This window comes from Schistocerca piceifrons, chromosome 4, assembly GCF_021461385.2.
Source record: "Schistocerca piceifrons isolate TAMUIC-IGC-003096 chromosome 4, iqSchPice1.1, whole genome shotgun sequence".
NCBI classification, from domain to species: Eukaryota; Metazoa; Arthropoda; class Insecta; order Orthoptera; family Acrididae; genus Schistocerca; species Schistocerca piceifrons.
In genome coordinates, this window is record NC_060141.1 from 63,350,639 (window position 1) to 63,369,668 (window position 19,030).

Consider the following 19,030-nt stretch of genomic DNA (forward strand, 5'->3'; position numbering starts at 1 on the left):
CTTGCTGGTCCTGCTGGTGCCATGAAGTCCACAAATACATCACCTTCTGCTTCACAGCACTCTGCAACATATCCTAAGTACCATTTGTCATCATAAACAGCAATAACATAGCAACCTGGTTGTATGTTGCTGCTTTTGCTTCTGCGTCCTGTCACACTGTGAAGACATATGTTGTGCACATGAACCTATAGTTATAACCAGACAGTCTTCTCATCTGCACACTGTCAGACTCCGCTGGAGAGACGTGATGATGGCTCCTTCTGCCTGCAACAGTTTAACGTGTTCTAGTCTGCTTTTTAGCAACTCATCGACTGATTTCACCTCATCTTTCAAAACATAGAATGATTGTATGCCAGAGATATTTTTCCGTACCCAGGTAAATAATTGAAGAGGTGTTAGAATGGTAGCGCCAATACCATCACATACATTTTTACCATGACTTGTTGCGAAAAAATTCCATTCTGCGTGAATCTGAAAATCATGGTAATGCATGCATAAATGTTCGAGATTTTTACAGTTTTTGTACTGACTAGCTGCCCCATCACTGAAGTATTTCGCAAAATGTATGTGAGACAGCTTGTTTTTCACATATGTCATGACAGTGTGAATGTGGGCATCAACTGCAATGGCATCATGAATTAAACAGTCACTAAAAACACACAGGTTCATGACACACACATCACCTGATTCACCTCTACAGTAAATAGTAGATGGCTGGAGAGTTGCTTGACTGTTGTCCCAATGATATCCTTGGATGGCATCTTGAACTATAAATGCATAATTTTCAGAAAAGTCTAGTATTACTATAATTTCATCTTGTTTCAAATTATCCTTACAAAACGAGATAAGACGATTGTGTTGTTGCTGTGAAGCTGTGTGTGGTCAGTTTGTCCTTTTTTTGACAACATGTGTGTCCATTGTTTATAAGAAACAAGTTCGTCATCCATAAGGAGTTCACCATACAGTTTGTTATTCATGTGTTCTGCAAGATTTGTCTTACCAGGACACTTTTCACACCTGTGTATCATGCACTAGTATGAACTGATGTCACACACTAGCAGCTTCATTGCACCTTTGTAATTCAGACCAGAATCCTTTACAGCGGCAAACATCAGCTTAGCATTTTGATGGATCTCACACAAACATTATGTGTGCCCCTTGCACTTCCAGGCACAATCCATTTTGGCCGAAGATTGAAAAAAGATGATAAACCTACTTTGGTATTGGGATACTTTTCCTTGAATTCTACGTATAGTTCTGATATGTTGCATAGCGATAGTGCTTTTTGCATCTGTACACGTACATTTCCCATTTTCACCGTTACATAGTCTTTTTTTTCCAGGCATTATTCGGCTGTAGTCATTATTTTCATAAAACTCCGACACTAGCACCTTTATTTCTGAACTCAATTGCTTACCCTGAGCCTGCTGAAGTTGTGGAAGCACGCCTTGGGTTGCTTTCATTTTCCTACCGTATATGTAGAAACATTGAATTCCTTTGCAGTGTAGTCAGTAGACCAGCTGGAAGGTGCAAGGGTAAGAATAGCTACTTTTTTTCTGGCGTGTGGATATGGCACATTTTTCTTTCAAATCGTGCACAATTTTGTCCAAATCAGAGCATTTCTGGCATGATTCCTGTTCCTTTGGAGCAGATAGATATCGAAATAGACGACAGAGGGATAGAGAAACAATTAAAATCGCTCAAAAGAGGAAAGGCCTCTGGACCTGATGGGATACCAGTTCAATTTTACACAGAGTACGCGAAGGAACTTGCCCCCCTTCTTGCAGCGGTGTACCATAGGTCTCTAGAAGAGCGTAGCATTCCAAAGGATTGGAAAAGAGCACAGGTCATCCCCGTTTTCAAGAAGGGACGTCGAACAGATGTGCAGAACTATAGACCTATATCTCTTACATCGATCAGTTGTAGAATTTTGGAACACGTATTATGTTTGAGTATAATGACTTTTCTGGAGACTAGTAATCTACTCTGTAGGAATCAGCATGGGTTTCGAAAAAGACGGTCATGTGAAACCCAGCTCGCGCTATTCGTCCACGAGACTCAGAGGGCCATAGACACGGGTTCACAGGTAGATGTCGTGTTTCTTGACTTCCGCAAGGCGTTCGATACAGTTCCCCACAGTCGTTTAATGAACAAAGTAAGAGCATATGGACTATCAGACCAATTGTGTGATTGGATTGAGGAGTTCCTAGATAACAGGACGCAGCATGTCATTCTCAATGGAGAGAAGTCTTCCGAAGTAAGTGATTTCAGGTGTGCCCCAGGGGAGTGTCATAGGACCGTTGCTATTCACAATATACATAAATGACCATGTGGATGACATCGGAAGTTCACTGAGGCATTTTGCAGATGATTCTGTGGTGTATCGAGAGGTTGTAACAATGGAAAATTGTACTGAAATGCAGGAGGATCTGCAGCGAATTGACGCATGGTGCAGGGAATGGCAATTGAATCTCAATGTAGACAAGTGTAATGTGCTGCGAATACACAGAAAGATAGATCCTTTATCATTTAGCTACAAAATAGCAGGTCAGCAACTGGAAGCAGTTAATACGATAAATTATCTGGGAGTACGCATTAGGAGTGATTTAAAATGGAATGATCATATAATGTTGATCGTCGGTAAAGCAGATGCCAGACTGAGATTCATTGGAAGAATCCTAAGGAAATGCAATCCGAAAACAAAGGAAGTAGGTTACAGTACGCTTGTTCGCCCACTGCTTGAACACTGCTCAGCAGTGTGGGATCCGTACCAGAGAGGGTTGATAGAAGATATAGAGAAGATCCAACGGAGAGCAGCGCGCTTCGTTACAGGATCATTTAGTAATCGCGAAAGCGTTACGGAGATGATAAACTCCAGTGGAAGACTCTGCAGGAGAGACGCTCAGTAGCTCGGTACGGGCTTTTGTCAAAGTTTCGAGAACATACCTTCACCGAAGAGTCAAGCAGTATATTGCTCCCTCCTACGTATATCTCGCGAAGAGACCATGAGGATAAAATCAGAGAGATTAGAGCCCACACAGAGGCATACCGACAATTCTTCTTTCCAGGAACAATACGAGACTGGAATAGAAGGGAGAACCGATAGAGGTACTCAAGGTACCCTCCGCCACACACACCGTCAGGTGGCTTGCGGAGTATGGATGTAGATGTAGATAGCTCTTCCTCCTCCACCATTAGTGTGTCAGCTATTTTGTGTTTTAATTCAATTTGAGCTTCTTGTAGTTTTCTTCTACCATAGCTGGGCCTGTCTCTTTTCCCAACTTTGTGTGTCTACATGGGAGACAAACCAAGAATAGTCACTGAAGTATTTAATTGCTCATCCACTGTGGTTGTAAGTGGCTGATACTCTTCGTCACTGTCATGTAAATTATCAGAATGTTCATTTTTTAGCAGTGTAACACACCTGGAACATAACTGTTGTCCTGGTTTCATGTTAAGTGCCATGCACTGATTCACTTTAAATACTGATTTTATATCAGTTTCTATGAGGCTACACTTGACTGTCTTCTTATGAATCCGAAATGGATCAAAACAACTTCTTTGCAGGAAAGAGTACGTATCCAGAAGCAGTTTCATATGATAACAAACACTAAAGTTTCCTGGAACTGTACTTCCTGTGCCCACAGGGTGTATCCCGGATCTCCATAGCAAAAAATCGTGGTCCGATTCATCCAGATCATACAGTACAAAGTGAATGCCACATTTTGTTCCATATGTTGTTTTGACATTCAGATGCTTGTGCTTTAACAAAACTGCAACTTATTTGAACAAATGCACCACTAGCACACTCTTCTGCCTCCATACTGATTTTCCACATTAGTACTGACCAGTCTGAACTAGAACCTTAAAAACATGAGTAACTTGTAGTTGTTACTTGTTTCCTTTGTTGTTCCTGCCTAACAATGACTCATTCTGTCCCTGAAAACTACCATTGTTTAACTTTTCTGTTGCCTAATGGTTCCAACAATTGCTGCGGCTTCATCAGAAACAAGCTGTCTGCATCATCACTATTACTTGCTAAATCGTGTTAAAAGAAATCTAACCAAATACATCTGTCAACTTCTATTGTACACAAATGCCTTGCAATAAGAAGTTGAAATTTTGCCACATATTATCTTATGGTCTACTTATGCAGTGTTTGAAATTTGGCTTGGATATCCCTTGTCCCTTTTGTGCTACGACACTTAGAAAATCCATGTTTTTCAGGTAATTTTTCAAATTTTTGTATTTTCGTGTGCATGTAATTCTGTTTGTGTGACTGATATGGGCAAGATGAGTTCTGTGTGTGTTCAGGCCTCATTAAGCTTACCACAAAAAAATTTATACCCTTTTTAACTGAATTATATTTGGCATAGAGGTCACGTACAATATGTACCTTTTAACGTATTACATTTTTAATCACATGTTGGAATTTTTTATTTTCCTTCAGAAATATGTTGTTGGTGTTTTGATTCATAGTGTGTGTTCTCTAAGTGGATGTTACTGGGTTGTAAAAATTTCACTGGACTCTGCGGAATAGTTCCAAAGTTATTAAGACCTGAATTTGGGTCTGAAGATAGATTGCCAGATGCGGGTTGCAATTTCCAGGTCACATCACCTTCTTTCGCAAGTCATAATTCTGGAACTAATTGGCAGGGGAACTTAAAATTTTGTACATGAGTGTTCCACACTTGGTAGCATTGGTGTTCTAAATTTCAGCCAAATCTGAGATTATCAGCTGGAATATTTTCTCAAATTGGTTGAATTGACATGGAATGACCCAAAGGTTATATATAATCGGTGTGACATGAGTCGTAGGCCCCCCCCCCCCCCCCCCATGAGGTCTTTTTGGTGCTTGAATTTTGGCCACGTCTTCCTGATGAAGGGTGGATCCTCTCTTTGGTGCCAGGACACCCATTCCAGAAGGGGAGCCCCTGTGTTCTAAACCTGTGTGTGTGTTAATTGTCATAACCGTAACTCTCCTTGCTTTCTGCAGGCGATTGCCCAGCTTGTAAGAGAGAAAAGAAGATAAGAGAGTATAAACCCCTGGATTGTTCATCTTACAATGAGGCTTGTCAGAATATTGTCAGATGTCATCCTGTGTCAATGGCATCTACTTTTGCCTCTGGTACGTCCTGTCCCCTTCTTCCATAACCCAGTCCCATCAACTCTACACTCATCATCTCCTGCAGTTCCCTCACCCTCCCATCTGGGTACCATTTCCCCCCACCCCTCCCAGCTGAAGGATAGCAGAGACCTGCTATCATAACATGGTCACCAGGCACACAGTCTGTGTGCCCCAAGGTCACCCACACTCATTTGGTTCCAAAAAATGCAGAAGCCTGCTCGCCTACGAGAGATAAAAAGAACAAGCATAGTATGTCCCATGGCAAGGGTCCCTCCCTCCCCCATCCCCCCGCCCTCCTGGAGGTGCTGTCTCCCCCTCGCAACCTGAATCTGACCTTCCATTATGGGTGTCACCCCATCCTTGTTGGTGACAGATATTGACCTGGTAGAGTGATTGGCCCAGTCCATTCGCTTCTTGTTCGGATACTCCTTGTGTGCTTTCTCAGTGGAACTGTAATGGACAGTATTGTCACCTCCCAGAGCTGCAAAACCTTATTGCCACCCTCCCCCCCCCCCTCCCCGTGGCCCATGGATTAGAATAGGCCCAAGGTATTCCTGCCTGTCGTAAGAGGAGACTAAAAGGAGTCTCCCACGTTTTGGGCTTTTGGGGAAGGGTGCCTGGCATGCTGCATAGTGTAAATCATGCTTGCATACTTCGTCAATGTGGATCTGTACTTCCGCTCATTCTCCAGCTGTTTGGCGAAGTCACCCTCCTGGGTGCGTTTTCCTCCATCCTCTGTGCAATACTGCTTTCTGTGCTGTTGACTGTAAGTGACTTCTTAGATCGTTTACACCTGATATCCAGCACGGTAGCCAGTCTGTTGTAGTGGGGTTGCCGTGTACCCTGTTGGTTGTAGTCCGCTGGCCACACAGGAACTGCTCTGCTGATGCTTGCTCCGTTAACTCCCCACGTATGCAAAGGGGTAGATGCCCATCCCCCTGGGGCATCGGGACTCCCGGCAATGGACATCCTGCCAGGTGGCCTTTGCTGCAGCTGGGTGGCGCCCATGGGGAGGTCCCCTGGTCGGAGTGGGTGGCATCAGATTGGATGACACACGATGAAGCGGAGTCCATCATCTCTTGCTGATGGTGAAACACCAGCAGCCTGTAAGCGATCACGAGCTCAGTTCAATGCACAGAAGTAAAACTCCAAATCATTCCCCTCCCTGGCCACACTGTGGGAGGAATGTCAGGTTAAGGACGGCAGGGGATCTTATTCGCCCCAGTACCTTGTATGTTCGAGAGCTGATGGGGAATCTTTCTTGACGAAGAAGCCTCAGTCTTTTGTTGAGCATTTAGAGGACAAGTTCGGGGAGGTGGAGGGCTTGTCCAAAATGAGATCTGGGTCAGTCTTGATCAAAACAGCATACTCTGCGTACACGGGAGTTAGTCGCTTGTGACAAGCTGGGGGATGTTTCTGTAACCGCCACGCCCCATAAGAGCTTCAATATGGTCCAGGGTATCATATTTCACAGGGGCCTTCTTCCGTAGTCCGACGATGAGCTGTGCGCCAGTTTAGAGCGGCAAGGTGTACATTGCGTCCGACGTGACCACCGGGATCCGAAGGATAATCAGGTTACCTTTGGTGCCTTCATCTTGGTCTGTTGGGGGTGATACGTTGTCAGAAAAGGTCAAGGTGTGATGTAAAGCTCTATATCCCTCCCCCAATGCAGTGCTTTAAGTGCTGGAAGTTTGGCCATATGTCTTCCCACTGTACTTCCAGCGTCCATCACCTCCCAATACTTAATGTGCCCCGCCTCCCATCTATGTCAACTGTGGAGAGCACCATTCGCCTTGCACGCCTGACTGCAGGATTCTCCAGAAAGAAAGGAAAATTATGGAGTACATGACCCTGGACTGACTGACCTACATTGAGGCTAAAAGAAAATTTGAACGCCTGCATCCTGTGTGTATGACATTGTCTTACGCCGCTGCTACAACAGTTTTGGCAGCATCAGCTCTGTCAACCCAGGTCACTTCTCAGAGCCGGAAAACTACACCTGCCCCCTTGATGGTGGGGGGGGGGGGGGGGCATTTCCCACCCTGTTGCTCCTGCACCACCTACTTCGGGAGGAACACCCCCCCCCCCCCCAACCATCGGGGACGTCCGTCCCCACTTCTAAGCTGGAGAAATGTAAGTCTTCTTCAGCTTCTCTCGCTAGGAAGGGGTCGCTTGGGTCACTCACTTCCGAGGTTTCTTCTGGTGGGAAAGACGACACCCGCCAGTGACTGAAGAGCCCAAAAGTAGCTGGTCGTAGGGCTTCACGCTCATCCTCAGTCCTGGAGACTGTGCCAGTGAAGTCCTCCCCGCCAGGGAAACCCAAGGAGCAGCGAGAGAAATCGAAAAAGAAAAACCCTAAGACCAAGGAAATTGCTGTGGCACCCACACCACCACTACCTACAAGTTCGGCGGCTGAGGATGAGGTGGAGATTTTGGCGTCCACTGAGGACCTAGATCTCGCCAAACCCTCAGACAATGGATATAGACTGCTTAGGCAATAAATTGGTTGCAGCAGGTGACTCTGAGATGTAAACTGCCTCATTGAATGTTCCATGCCTTCCCAGTCTCACTGTCATCCTCCAGTGGAATTGCGGCGGTTTTTCCACCGCCTGGCTGAGCTACGGCCGGATGGGCTTTGAACAAGGTGGACTTGGGAACTTTCACCTCTGCTGTCACCGCTGAATCTCCCCCACACAGTAACATCGATGTGATGGTTGAGCAGGTGACTAGCACAGTTGTTTCTGCGGCAGAAACCGCGATCCCTCGCTCTTTAGGGTGCTCGAGGCGTAAGGCAGTTCCTTGGAGGTCGCCGGAAGTCGCTGAAGCAATTAAGGAGCTTCGGCGAGCTCTACAGCGGCACAAGCGGCACCTTTCCCTGGAGCACCTCATAGCCTTTAAACGGCTCCGTGCCCGTGTTCGCTACCTTATCAAACAACGGAATGGCGAGTGTCTCCACCATTGGGCGCCACATGGCACATTCCCAAGTCTTGGCAAAGATCAAACATCTTTTCGGGTACCAGGCCCCAACAGCTGTCCCCGGTGTTACCATAAATGGCGAGTTATGTACCGACGCAAATGCGATTGCCGAGCACTTTGCTCGAGCCTCTGCTTTGGAGAATTACCCCCCAGCCTTTCGCACTCTTAAACGGCGGTTGGAAGGGAACGTCCTCTCATTCACTGCACGCTGCAGTGAATCCTATAACACCCCATTTACAGAGTGGGAGCTCCTCAGTGCCCTTGCGCATTGCCCCGACACAGCTCCTGGGCCTGATCGCATCCACAGCCAGATGATTCAACATCTCTCATCTGACTACAAGCAACATCTTCTCATCTTCAACGGGCTCTGGTGCGATGGCGCGTTTCCATCGCAATGGCGGGAGAGCACCATCATTCTGGTTCTCAAACCCGGTAAGAACCCGCTATCGGCCCATCAGCCTCACAAACGTTGTTTGTAAACTGCTGGAACGTGTGGTATGTCGGCGGTTGGATTGGGTCCTGGAGTCACGTGGCTTGCTGGCTCCTGGATCCATGACAGGGCGGCTTCCGCCAGGGTCGCTGATAATCTTGTGTCCATAGAGTCTGCCATCCGAATAGCCTTTTTCAGATGGCAGCACCTGATTTATCTTTTTTTAACTTACGTAAAGCATACGACACGACTTAGCAACATCATATCCTTGCCACATTGTATGAGTGGGGTCTCCGGGAACCACTCCTGATTTTATCCAAAACTTCCTGTCGATCCATACTTTCGGTGTCCAAGTTGGTGACTCCCATAGTTCCATCCATATCCAGGGGAATAGTCCCGCAGGGCTCTGTATTGAGTGCCTATCTTTAGTGTCCATTAACGGTCTAGCAGCGGCTGTTGGGCCCTCCGTCTCACCTTCTCTGTATGCAGACGACTTCTGCATTCCGTACCTGCTGCTCCAGTACTGTTGTTGCTGAGCGGCGCCTCCAGGGAGCCATCCACAAGGCGCAGTCATGGGCTATAGCCCACAGCTTCCAGTTTTCATCCGCAGAGTTGTGTGTCATGCACTTCTTTCGGCGTCGTACCGTTCATCCGCGCTTCACCTTAATGACGATCCCCTCACTGCAGTGGATGCATATCGATTCCTAGGACTGGTTTGCGACGCTCGATTGACTTGGCTCCCTCATCTTCGTCAGCTTAAGCAGAAGTGCTGGCAGCACCTCAATGCCCTCCGTTGCCTGAGCAACACCAATTGGGGTGCAGATGGCTTTACGCTGCTACAGCTCTATAGGGCCCTTGCCCAATCCCGAATTCACTATGGGAGTGTGGTTTATAGTTCGGCAGCGCCTTCAGCATTGCATTTACTCGACCCTGTGCACCACTGTGGGGTTTGATTAGCGACAGGAGCTTTTAGGACGAGTCCGTTGACCAGCGTACTGATGTAGGCTGGTGTCCCTCCATTGCAGATCAGACGTGCGCAACTGCTCGCCATTTACGCAGCACACATTCATAGTTCCCCTGAGCATCCGAATTACCGTCTCCTTTTCCCGCCCGCGGCTGTCTATGTCCCTCATCAGCGGCCCAGATCGGTCCTAACGATTGCGGTCGCGTGCGGCCCCTTCTCTCTGAGCTGGACTCCTTCCCTTTACCACCTCTCCTTGCAGTCCGTTCACGTACGCCTTCATGGCTCGGCCGCAGCTTTGTCTGGACTTTTTGCATGGCCCTAAGGACTCTGTTAACCCCGCAGCTCTCTGCTGTCACTTCCTCTCGATTCTTGACGCGTTCCGGGGCTCTGAGGTGGTTTACACCGACGGCTCAATGGCTGATGGTCACATAGGCTTCGCCTATGTTAATGGAGGACGTATTGAGCAGCACTCCTTCCCAGTTGGCTGTAGTGTTTTCATTGCAGAGCTGGCGGCCATATCTCGTGCTCTTGAGTACATCCGCTCATGCCCTGAAGAGTCATTTCTCCTGTGTACTGACTCATTAAGCAGCCTACAAGCTATCGACCAGTGCTACATTCGCAACCCTCTGGTAGCGTCCATTCAGGAGTCCATCTATGTCCTGGAACAGTCCCGCCGTTCCGTGGTGTTTGTGTGGACCCCAGGACACATTGGAACTTGCTGACGGGCTGGCCAAACAGGCGACACGGATACCGCTTCTGGAGAAAGGCATCTCCGAAGCTAACGTGCGTTCTGTCTTACATCACAGGGTTTTCCGGCTTTGGGAGACGGAATGGCATAACAACACTCACAACAAACTGCGTGTCATTAAGGAGACTATGAGTGGGTGGAAGTCTTCCACGCAGGCCTCTCGCAGGGAATCAGTTGTCCTCTGCCGGGGCCGCATTGGCCATACATGGCTAACGCGTTGGTTACCTACTCCGTCATGAGGGCCCACCTCAGTGTCGCTGTGGCTCCCAAATGACAGTCGTCCACCTCCTGCTGAACTTCCCACTTTTAGATGCTCTGCGGCGAACTTTTAACTTTCCCAGCACCCTGCCTTCGGTGTTTGGCGACAATGCCTCCACAGCAGTTTAGTTTTACATTTTATCTGAGAGATTGGGTTTTATACTTCTATGTAGGCTTTAGTGCATGTCCTTTGTCCCTCTATCCTCCACTCTATCCTCCACTCTAGTGCTTTTAGGGTGAAGGTTTTAATGTGTAGCAGAGTGGCTGGCTTTCTCTTTTTCTTCTCATGGTTGGCCAGTCACTGTAATCTGCTTTCATGTTTTACTCTCTCCTGTTTCTAGCGTCTCTCTGTGTTTTTTTGTCCTCTTTTGTTCCTTTTAGTGTTCGTTGCCTTCCCTTCGTTCTTATGCCTTTTCCCTTCTTTCCGTTTTGTGTTATATGTTTCATCCGTTTTATACTCACACTTGTGGCATTGTTTTATCAGGAACAAGGGACCATGGTTTGGTCCCTTCTCCAGCCTGTAAACCAACCTACCTCCCACTCCCCCCTCTTTTAAACAAACCAAACAAGCAACTAACTTTATTGCCTTTCACTCGGCAACATGCGTCGTTCTCCAGGAATCTCATAGTACTGATGCTCACTCACTGAAGTTTTGTTGGTTCTGTGCTTTTTCAGAACCGAGTTGGCCCTTTCAGGCCTTCCATTGGCATCTGTACATTGACCTGTATAGATTTTTTAGTACATGGATCCCACTTCATACCACCCATTGGAAGCCGTTGCCATTCAGGTCCAGTTGGACACTGGGGTCACAGTTTGGAATCTATCTCCCTCCTGGCAACCCACCTACGCGTATTACCCTAAATGCCCTCCTTCAGAAACTTCTCGACCCTCTCTCCTCCTTGGGAATTTTGATGCCCATAACCCTTTGGGGGAGGTGGGGCAGTGTTTTTTCATCTAGTCGGTGGCTCCTCTGTGACAAATTTCTTGCGGAACAAGACCTGTGCTACCTTAATGATTGCTCCCCTACCCATTTTAGTGCTGCATATAGAAATTTCTCTGCCATTGATCTTTCAATCTCTTTCCCTACACTTTTTTATTTCTTACGCTGGTCGCCACACAATGACCTCTGTGATAGTGACAATTTCCTGTTGATTCTGTCGTTCCCCTTCCACCTCCTGATGACCCAGTTTTCCCTCATACTGATTTCTCTGTAGACGTCCCACGTTGTGTTTCCACCCTTTTTTTTATATTATTTTTTAAGTTTTGCCGGTGAAGTCGCCCGTGATCGGTTCAACAATATAATCTGCACTACCATTCCCGCACTTGGCTGGCCCCATTCGCCATCGGCCAGTTCGTGGTGGAGCACGGTCTTTGCCACTGTTATCGGTGATCGTTGTCGCATCTTGCAACGTTGTAAGTGGCACCCCTCCTCCACCGATCTTATTATCTTTACATGTCTTTGTGGCAAAGCCTGTTACTTAATCAAACAGAGGAAACGTGTGTTGGGAGTGCTTTTATTGCTCTCTAGGTTCTTCTGCCCCTTCGTCACGTTTATGGGCTACACTCTGTACCCTGAAGGTTGTCAGCGGCTGTCTTTTATTCCTGGCCTTGCCCTTCCTGGTGGGATGTGTACAGATCCATCAGTTCTTCCATACACCTTGCGAACCATTTTGTGACAGTATCAGCGTCAGCCACCTATCCAGCCCCCTTCCTCTCCGGAAACAGCGTGCTGAAGCTTCCCGTCTTAAGTTTTACCCCTTATCAGGTGGAATCCTACAGTGAACATTTTACTGAACGGGAGCTACTTCTGGCCTTCTCTTCTTCCCATGATTCAGCTCTTGACCCAGATTCCGTCCATAAACAGTTGCTTAAATACCTCAGTCCTCCACGATGCCTATATCTCCTCCAGGTGTTTAGTCATATTTGGCTCCAAAGCGTTTTCTCTTCTCACTGGAGAGACAGTATTTTGCTTCCTGTCCTTCAGCCTGGCAAGGATCCGTTGTTGCTTGGGTGAAAAGCCACTGAGCCTGACCAAGTCCCCTGCAGGTTACTAGAACAGGTGGTGGCTCATCAGCTAAATTGGGTCCTTGAATCGTAGGAACTTCCATCTCGTTACCAGTGCAGCATTCGGTAGGGACAGTTGCTGATAATCATCTGCTTCGATTAGAAACACCATTTCGGCCGGCCGTTTCTCAGCGCCACTATCTTCTCGCAGTTTTCTTCAATCATCTTGCGCGTTATGCTCCATGAGTTAAGTTTTCAGGGCCACCTCCGAACTTTTATTCGTCAGTTCCTGTCCCACCTGTTGTTCAGAATCTGGGTTCACTGTTTTCAGCTCTCTGTGGGTCCAGGAGAATGGCACTACTCAGGGCTCCATATTAAGTGTCCTTTTCCCTCATCGCTATTAATGGACTTGGGGCCCCTGCTGGACCGTTGGTCACCCTTGCTATGTATGTTGATTGTTTGAATATTTGGGCGCGCTCTACTCGGTGGCCTCTGCAGAACGACAGCTCCAGGGTGGCATCCGGCACACTTCCACGTGGGCACTCTCGCTTTGTTTTCAAATCTGTTCTCTTAAGTTGAGGGTAGTGCATTTCTGTCGCTGTACTGCAGTCGATCGTGATCTGGAGCTCTACATCAATGACCAGCATCTGACCATGGTCCCCCAGTTTTACCGTTTGGGCTCTGCCTCACTTTTCTCTGCCGTTACTTCCACCTTCCCTCCTTGTCTTTTCCCCATGTTCTCTCTTGGTGTCCCCCCCCCCCCCCTCCCTCCTCCACCCTTGTTAGTGAGCCATGGATTCGGATGAATCTCTTGTTGCATTGTTTTTTCCGAATGCTCTTGTGGGAATTTCAGGGAGCCACTGTGTGTGTGGGTGTGTGGGTTTTTTTAACACTGACGGCTCGAATGTGGGATACGCTTTCACATAGTTTGTTGGCACAGAACACAGTCTCTTGCGTGCCACATGTGGGGTGTTTACTGTGGAATTGATCGTCATCCATCAGGGCCTCTGCTTCATTAAACAGTCCTCAATCACCCAAGTTTTGTTGTGTATGGACTAGATGTGTGGCCTTCAGGCTACAGCTCGGAGTATTTACCACCATCCCATGGTCTCTGCCATCTACGACGTTCTTGCTGATCTTATTTATGCTGCTTGTTCAGTTGATTTCCGTTGTGTTCGTGGCCATGTAGGTATTCCATGTAATGAACTTATTGATCGTCTGGTTGGGGGGGGGGGGGGGGGTGTCCAGCGACTTCCTCACTGTTCTCTGTGAATTTGCAGCTTTGCATCAAATCTCTTTCTGCCCAATTGTGGGCTGGCTATTGGGTGGCTTCCCCACTCTAATAAACAATGCACCATGAAGGGCTCCCACCATCAGGCTTTCTTCCCTCTGCCTCTCCTGGCAAAAATACACACTCCTCTGCCATCTTCGTATTGGCATTACTAGGATGACGCATGGTTTTTTTACTCTGCAATGAGCTGCCCCCCTACTCCTCAGCATAGTCGCAGGGCCCCTGATCCATATTATGTAGGACTGTCCCCGCCTTTTGGCCCTTCACACTAAATATGATCTCCCAACTTCCTTGTCTCGGGTGTTCGCGGACGACCCTTGCAGTGTTAAATCTGTCCTCAGTTTTCTTCGCGAAAATGGTTTGTACTCTCAGGTGTAAATCCTTAAATTTTCCTTTCGAATTTTAGTCCTTCTGTTAGCGTATAGTTTGGTTATGGAGGCTTTGCTTGACCTTGCTTTCACGCCAACCAGGTTCTCCCCACCTTTTCCCTATGTTTTGTGTGATGTGTTGTACTGTTTTGTTTCCACTTTTGTTGTGTCTTCTTCCCCTGGTGCTGTCTCCATTATATCATGGGACGCGCTGGTTGCGGTGCTGGTGTCCCACTGCACGTAGCATTTCTGGGGCACCGCTGCTCACCTCGTTTCACCAACCCATTGCCTGTTCTTTCCTCATCCTGTTGACCTGACGTCCCTATCTCATCTTTGTTTGCATGTTATCCCTTCCCGTTAACTGGACTGGACAGTTGTTTCTCCCTTGATTTCTGGCCCCCTACATTATGAGACAGAGTCCCCGTTGTTTGGTCCCCTCCCTCGAATCAGCCAACCAACCAATCGGATAGCCAGAGAAGCATTATCTTTTAACCAAAGAAGGCACAACCAAGTAATGTAGTAAACTGACAATTACTCTTACAAGTCACTTTTGTTAATTGCTGACTAGAATAATATACAGAAGAATAGAAAGAACTGAAGGCTTACCGGAGAGAGATTAGTTATGTTTCCAGAACGAAGGTATAATCCAAGAAAGTCTTATATTGCTCTTGGTAACTGAAAGTGGGTTGTAGGAAAAATCGGAACACCTACCTAGCATCTGTGGACCTAGAGAAGGTTTTACATAGTGTGGTGTGAAATAAGATGTTCACAACCCTTAAAAGTTCGGGATTAAAGAACAGACACCGACGAATAATATATATCTACAAAACCTGCGTGGTAGTAGTAAAAGTAGAGGGTCAAGAAAGAGTGGTTCTTGTTACGAAGGGTGTAAGGCAGGTTTGCTACTTATCCCCACTGACTTTCAAATTGTACATCGGAGGTGTAAAACAAGATGTGGAAGAAAATTTTATAGCAAGAATGAAAGTACGCAACCGTCTGCATCCCACTTCGTCCCGGTATCAGTGCACGTGCGTGGCGCACAGCCCACGGCTTCACTAGGGAGGGGTAAGTAGTGTTTTGAACCGATTACGGGGCGATCTGAGGTTTTCTCGGCTTGATTAATGGTGCATCATTAGTCATGCACGAATATCAGGCCAGTCTCATTGTCATCTAGGGTAAATTGAGGTGTGTACAATATTGGAACAGGGTCCTCCAGCCTATTGTACTTCCATAGAGGGACATTACAGCGGTGAGCTAAGCTTTGAAGACAATATTTCACAAACGCAGTGCGCACCCCCCACTCCCTGCTTCCTATAGGAGCGGTTATCAGCCTTTGGAATAGCCTACATCTGGCGTCATGAACATGACTGTGACTTCTTAGGGTCAGTTGAAACTTTGAGTGCATCGCTTCAAGAATCTACCTCTCACATTGGATGACCAACGTGGCAACTACCCTCTGGGCAGTATTCACACATACGAATAAGATTACAATGTATATAAACGACCTTGGTAATACTTTGCAGGCAGTCTCTTTCGCATGGAATGAACCAGTTTTTTGTTGTGTCCGAATTAATATTTGTGCCATTCTTGTTATAAACATTTTCAGAGTAGTCTTACGAAGTATTCCAAATTCTTCGTCGTTTTTTCAAGCATACTCCAAAATCTTCATTTAGATAAAGGTCTACGCTGGAAACTTCAGAACATGAGTAGTATGGTACTACCACCACAGACAAAAAATTTCCACTGTATGCTTATGGTCATTGTCTTGTTGAAAGTAGTAATCCGTGCCTAAACCCAAGGTATCAACACCTTTCTGCAGATTTTCCTTCAGCATAATTAAATACCGATATCTGTCCATGTTACAAAAACTTTCATCTGTGGATCGTACTGTGTCCCAGAAACTTGGGTTCTTGCTTACATGCTCTCGAGCACATTAAAGTTTCAATTTTTTGTTTTTATTGCAAATGTATGGTACCCCAGGTTCACAACATTAAAATATAGCGAAAGGCCCTTGGTGTGATTTCCTTCCCGAACTGATCATTAACATGTGCAGACGCAGCAGATGCTATCAAATTGTTTAGGATCTTTCTTAGCATTGTTATTAACATACTTCATTCTCTTTCCATCAGCTCTGTGATAACCTCTTCTTTCGCTATTAAAGAGAGTACTTCTTTCTGTAGGTCGCCATGTTATGGAATGCACAGTTGCCCGACTTCTTCCAATAATATCGGCTATTTCTGAAAATGGTCTTCCCTTTTCTGTTCGAAGAGAACTATCTGCCTTTCCTTTACTTGTTTTCTTCCCTTTGCGGCCCATTTTGCTGTTGGACGGCATTCACCGCATATTATCAGAACCAACATGCTTCAGTTGCAGCTTTCCATTGAATGCGTTCATTGCTACAAACGGTTCATCAGTCGTTTCTGTGTGAAGCCAGTTAGTACAGAATTTTTATTTACTTTTTGCAGAAGGCTTATGCAGTTAGTAGTTTTATTCGTACACATTAGGAAGGAATCTCCATACTGTTAGTTTACCAAATAACATGTTGCCGGCGATCTTTAGTTCTAATAAATAAAGTCATTCTACGTGAACAACGATGTATGAATATTGTTTTCCGTGGCTGGATTTCCAAAGGAAGTAAAGATATCGAATATTGTTATACAGAGAAATAATTATTTCCAGAGTTAATTCTGTAACATTTTATCAGAGAATGTCTTAAATTTATTTCCGCTTTTGTTTTCAGATTGAGATTGATGCTATCCTCTCCCTCAACCCTGGACTTACAAACAAGGGCAGAGATGACACTACCTTCATCCCTCACAAACTGCAACGAGTGAGTATTCTCTGATTTCCTGTTACATCTAACAGCAGCGCATTTAAATATCAACGGTACGTAAGTGCTCAAGCTGGTGAATTAAATATTCGGAGCTTGCTCCGATTTAAACGGCTCCGCACGCCATCGGCGGGGCATGTTTCAGTTAGCTTTTCCACCGAAGAAGGTAAAATAAAGAAATGCTCATCTATTGCGTACAAGTGGTGTAAGTGATGTGTCTTGACTTCGGCTACGTCGCGAATCGATAACTATTGTCCCATTTACAGGCGAGCGTTCGTGTTTGTTGTCGAGTTCATCAACCCTGCAAGGTAAAGCAGAAAGCATCTGGACGGTAACTGTTTTCGATGTTTGCTTTCTGTGTAGTATAAACACGACAGCTTTTTAAAAACAGGTTTCTGTGTCCATGTGTTCTCCAGAAGTGGCAAGTCTATTGTGTAGCAGAAACTGCTTCGACGAACATGAAGTATACCCGAAATCGTTTTTAGCCACTTCTGTGTGCTCAGTACTGCATAAGAATAAAGAAATTCTTCGTAGCACATAATATGTAATATCCGATTCATTGTGTTTTTAAGATTGCTTTAGGTGATAGGCGTTAGATTGTATGTTTGGCTATGTGGTATCCTAAAGAGCAGGACCTCATTTTGAGCGCAAAATAATGAAACAGTTACGAAAAACTTTTCTTGATGTTTGCAATGACAGAAAAAAGTGGTCAAATTTTTCTAAATAAATATCGAAATAGCATCTCCACCGTTCTACATATACATCTAGTGAACTTTGTTCTAGAATGTTGAAGCAGGTGTGATTAAAAGATTGTCATATTATGAGACAGTAGATTTTATGAACTCTGTAGTTAAGTCATTAATGAAACACCTCGGCTTTATAAAGGGGAGAACCGGCGATAAGGTGTATCGTGGTCGTAATAAGGAATTTATAACGAAGTCACAATAAAGTAGACATCGGATTTAAAGATATAGGGTACTGTAGACTCCTCGTCCAATCTGTTGAGAAACGAAGATTATGGCCACAGCGCCATTCATCAGTAACTACTTTTAAAAAAGTGAAGGTTGGACACTTTATTTACACATCGTCAATAAAGTCTTCCTGAATATTGTTATGCATAAGTTTGTCAAGAAATGCGTCTCAAAACTGATGAGTGTGTAAAGATCTCTTGGCACGTTGTCGACAGTACACTTCGTGCATCTCTTTTTTCGCTTTTGTCAAGCACTCTACAACAGTTTAACGTGTGATGCGGTGTTGTATACACGTTATTGTTATTGCAGTGACGTTAACAATTACTTGCTAACTGTCACACAAAAGAAATTGTCATAGAATCTGTAGCAGCTCGCATGGCACCACAAATTAACTGGTTTTTTACATACGTCCAATGCCGAAATCTGCAAAATGTCAGCAAGATAGAAAATGGCTGCGTAATTCATCTGAGATAAATCTCTGATATCTTATACTTCATAACCTTATTTTAATATTGTAGGTGTTGAAACCAGATAATGTATTTCAGAGAGAAGACATGCCACGAGATTTTGTAGAAACCTCTACACTTGGAAGATGACGCGACGTGTAGTGTCAGTATTTAAGCATGATGTGTCATGGTTTACCGTGCGCTAAGTTCCATTTGATAGGTAACGTGTGTGCAAAGATTTTTGAGACCAATCATCGCCTTCGGCGTGGTTCATACCACCTTTTGGTGACAGTTAAATCTTACATTCACAGCTATTGTGTGATGTGATTCCACAAATTGACTTTTCGTCCTTCCATAATGTTGGTATTTGAAGATGTGGGAGGAACATCATTCTGATTTTGTTGTGAAGTATGTTTACAGAGTACAGAGTTGGAAATTTTGAAAGATACACATTGGGTCGTAGGAGGCTCAGAGATATCTCTCAACTTCATATACGTTGTTTCAGTATATGTCAGGGGTGGATGGTGACGAATGCTGACGGCTGTCACTTAATTTGGTTGTATTATACTAGTTTCCTGAAACGAAGTTGGGGTAATTGTTCGCGGAGTGTTATTGC

The 19,030-nt window shown here is 45.6% G+C and overlaps 1 protein-coding gene across 2 annotated transcripts in view; it reads left to right on the plus strand.

Annotated features, from left to right (window-relative positions):
* Window positions 1-19,030, plus strand: part of LOC124794712 (kinesin-like protein Klp10A) — a 332,986-nt gene that overhangs the window by 201,930 nt on the left and 112,026 nt on the right. For both annotated transcript variants that reach the window (XM_047258294.1, XM_047258293.1), the window contains exon 3: window positions 16,908-16,997. In XM_047258294.1, the coding sequence (XP_047114250.1) occupies window positions 16,908-16,997 (90 nt within the window). The remainder of the gene's footprint in view (window positions 1-16,907; window positions 16,998-19,030) is intronic.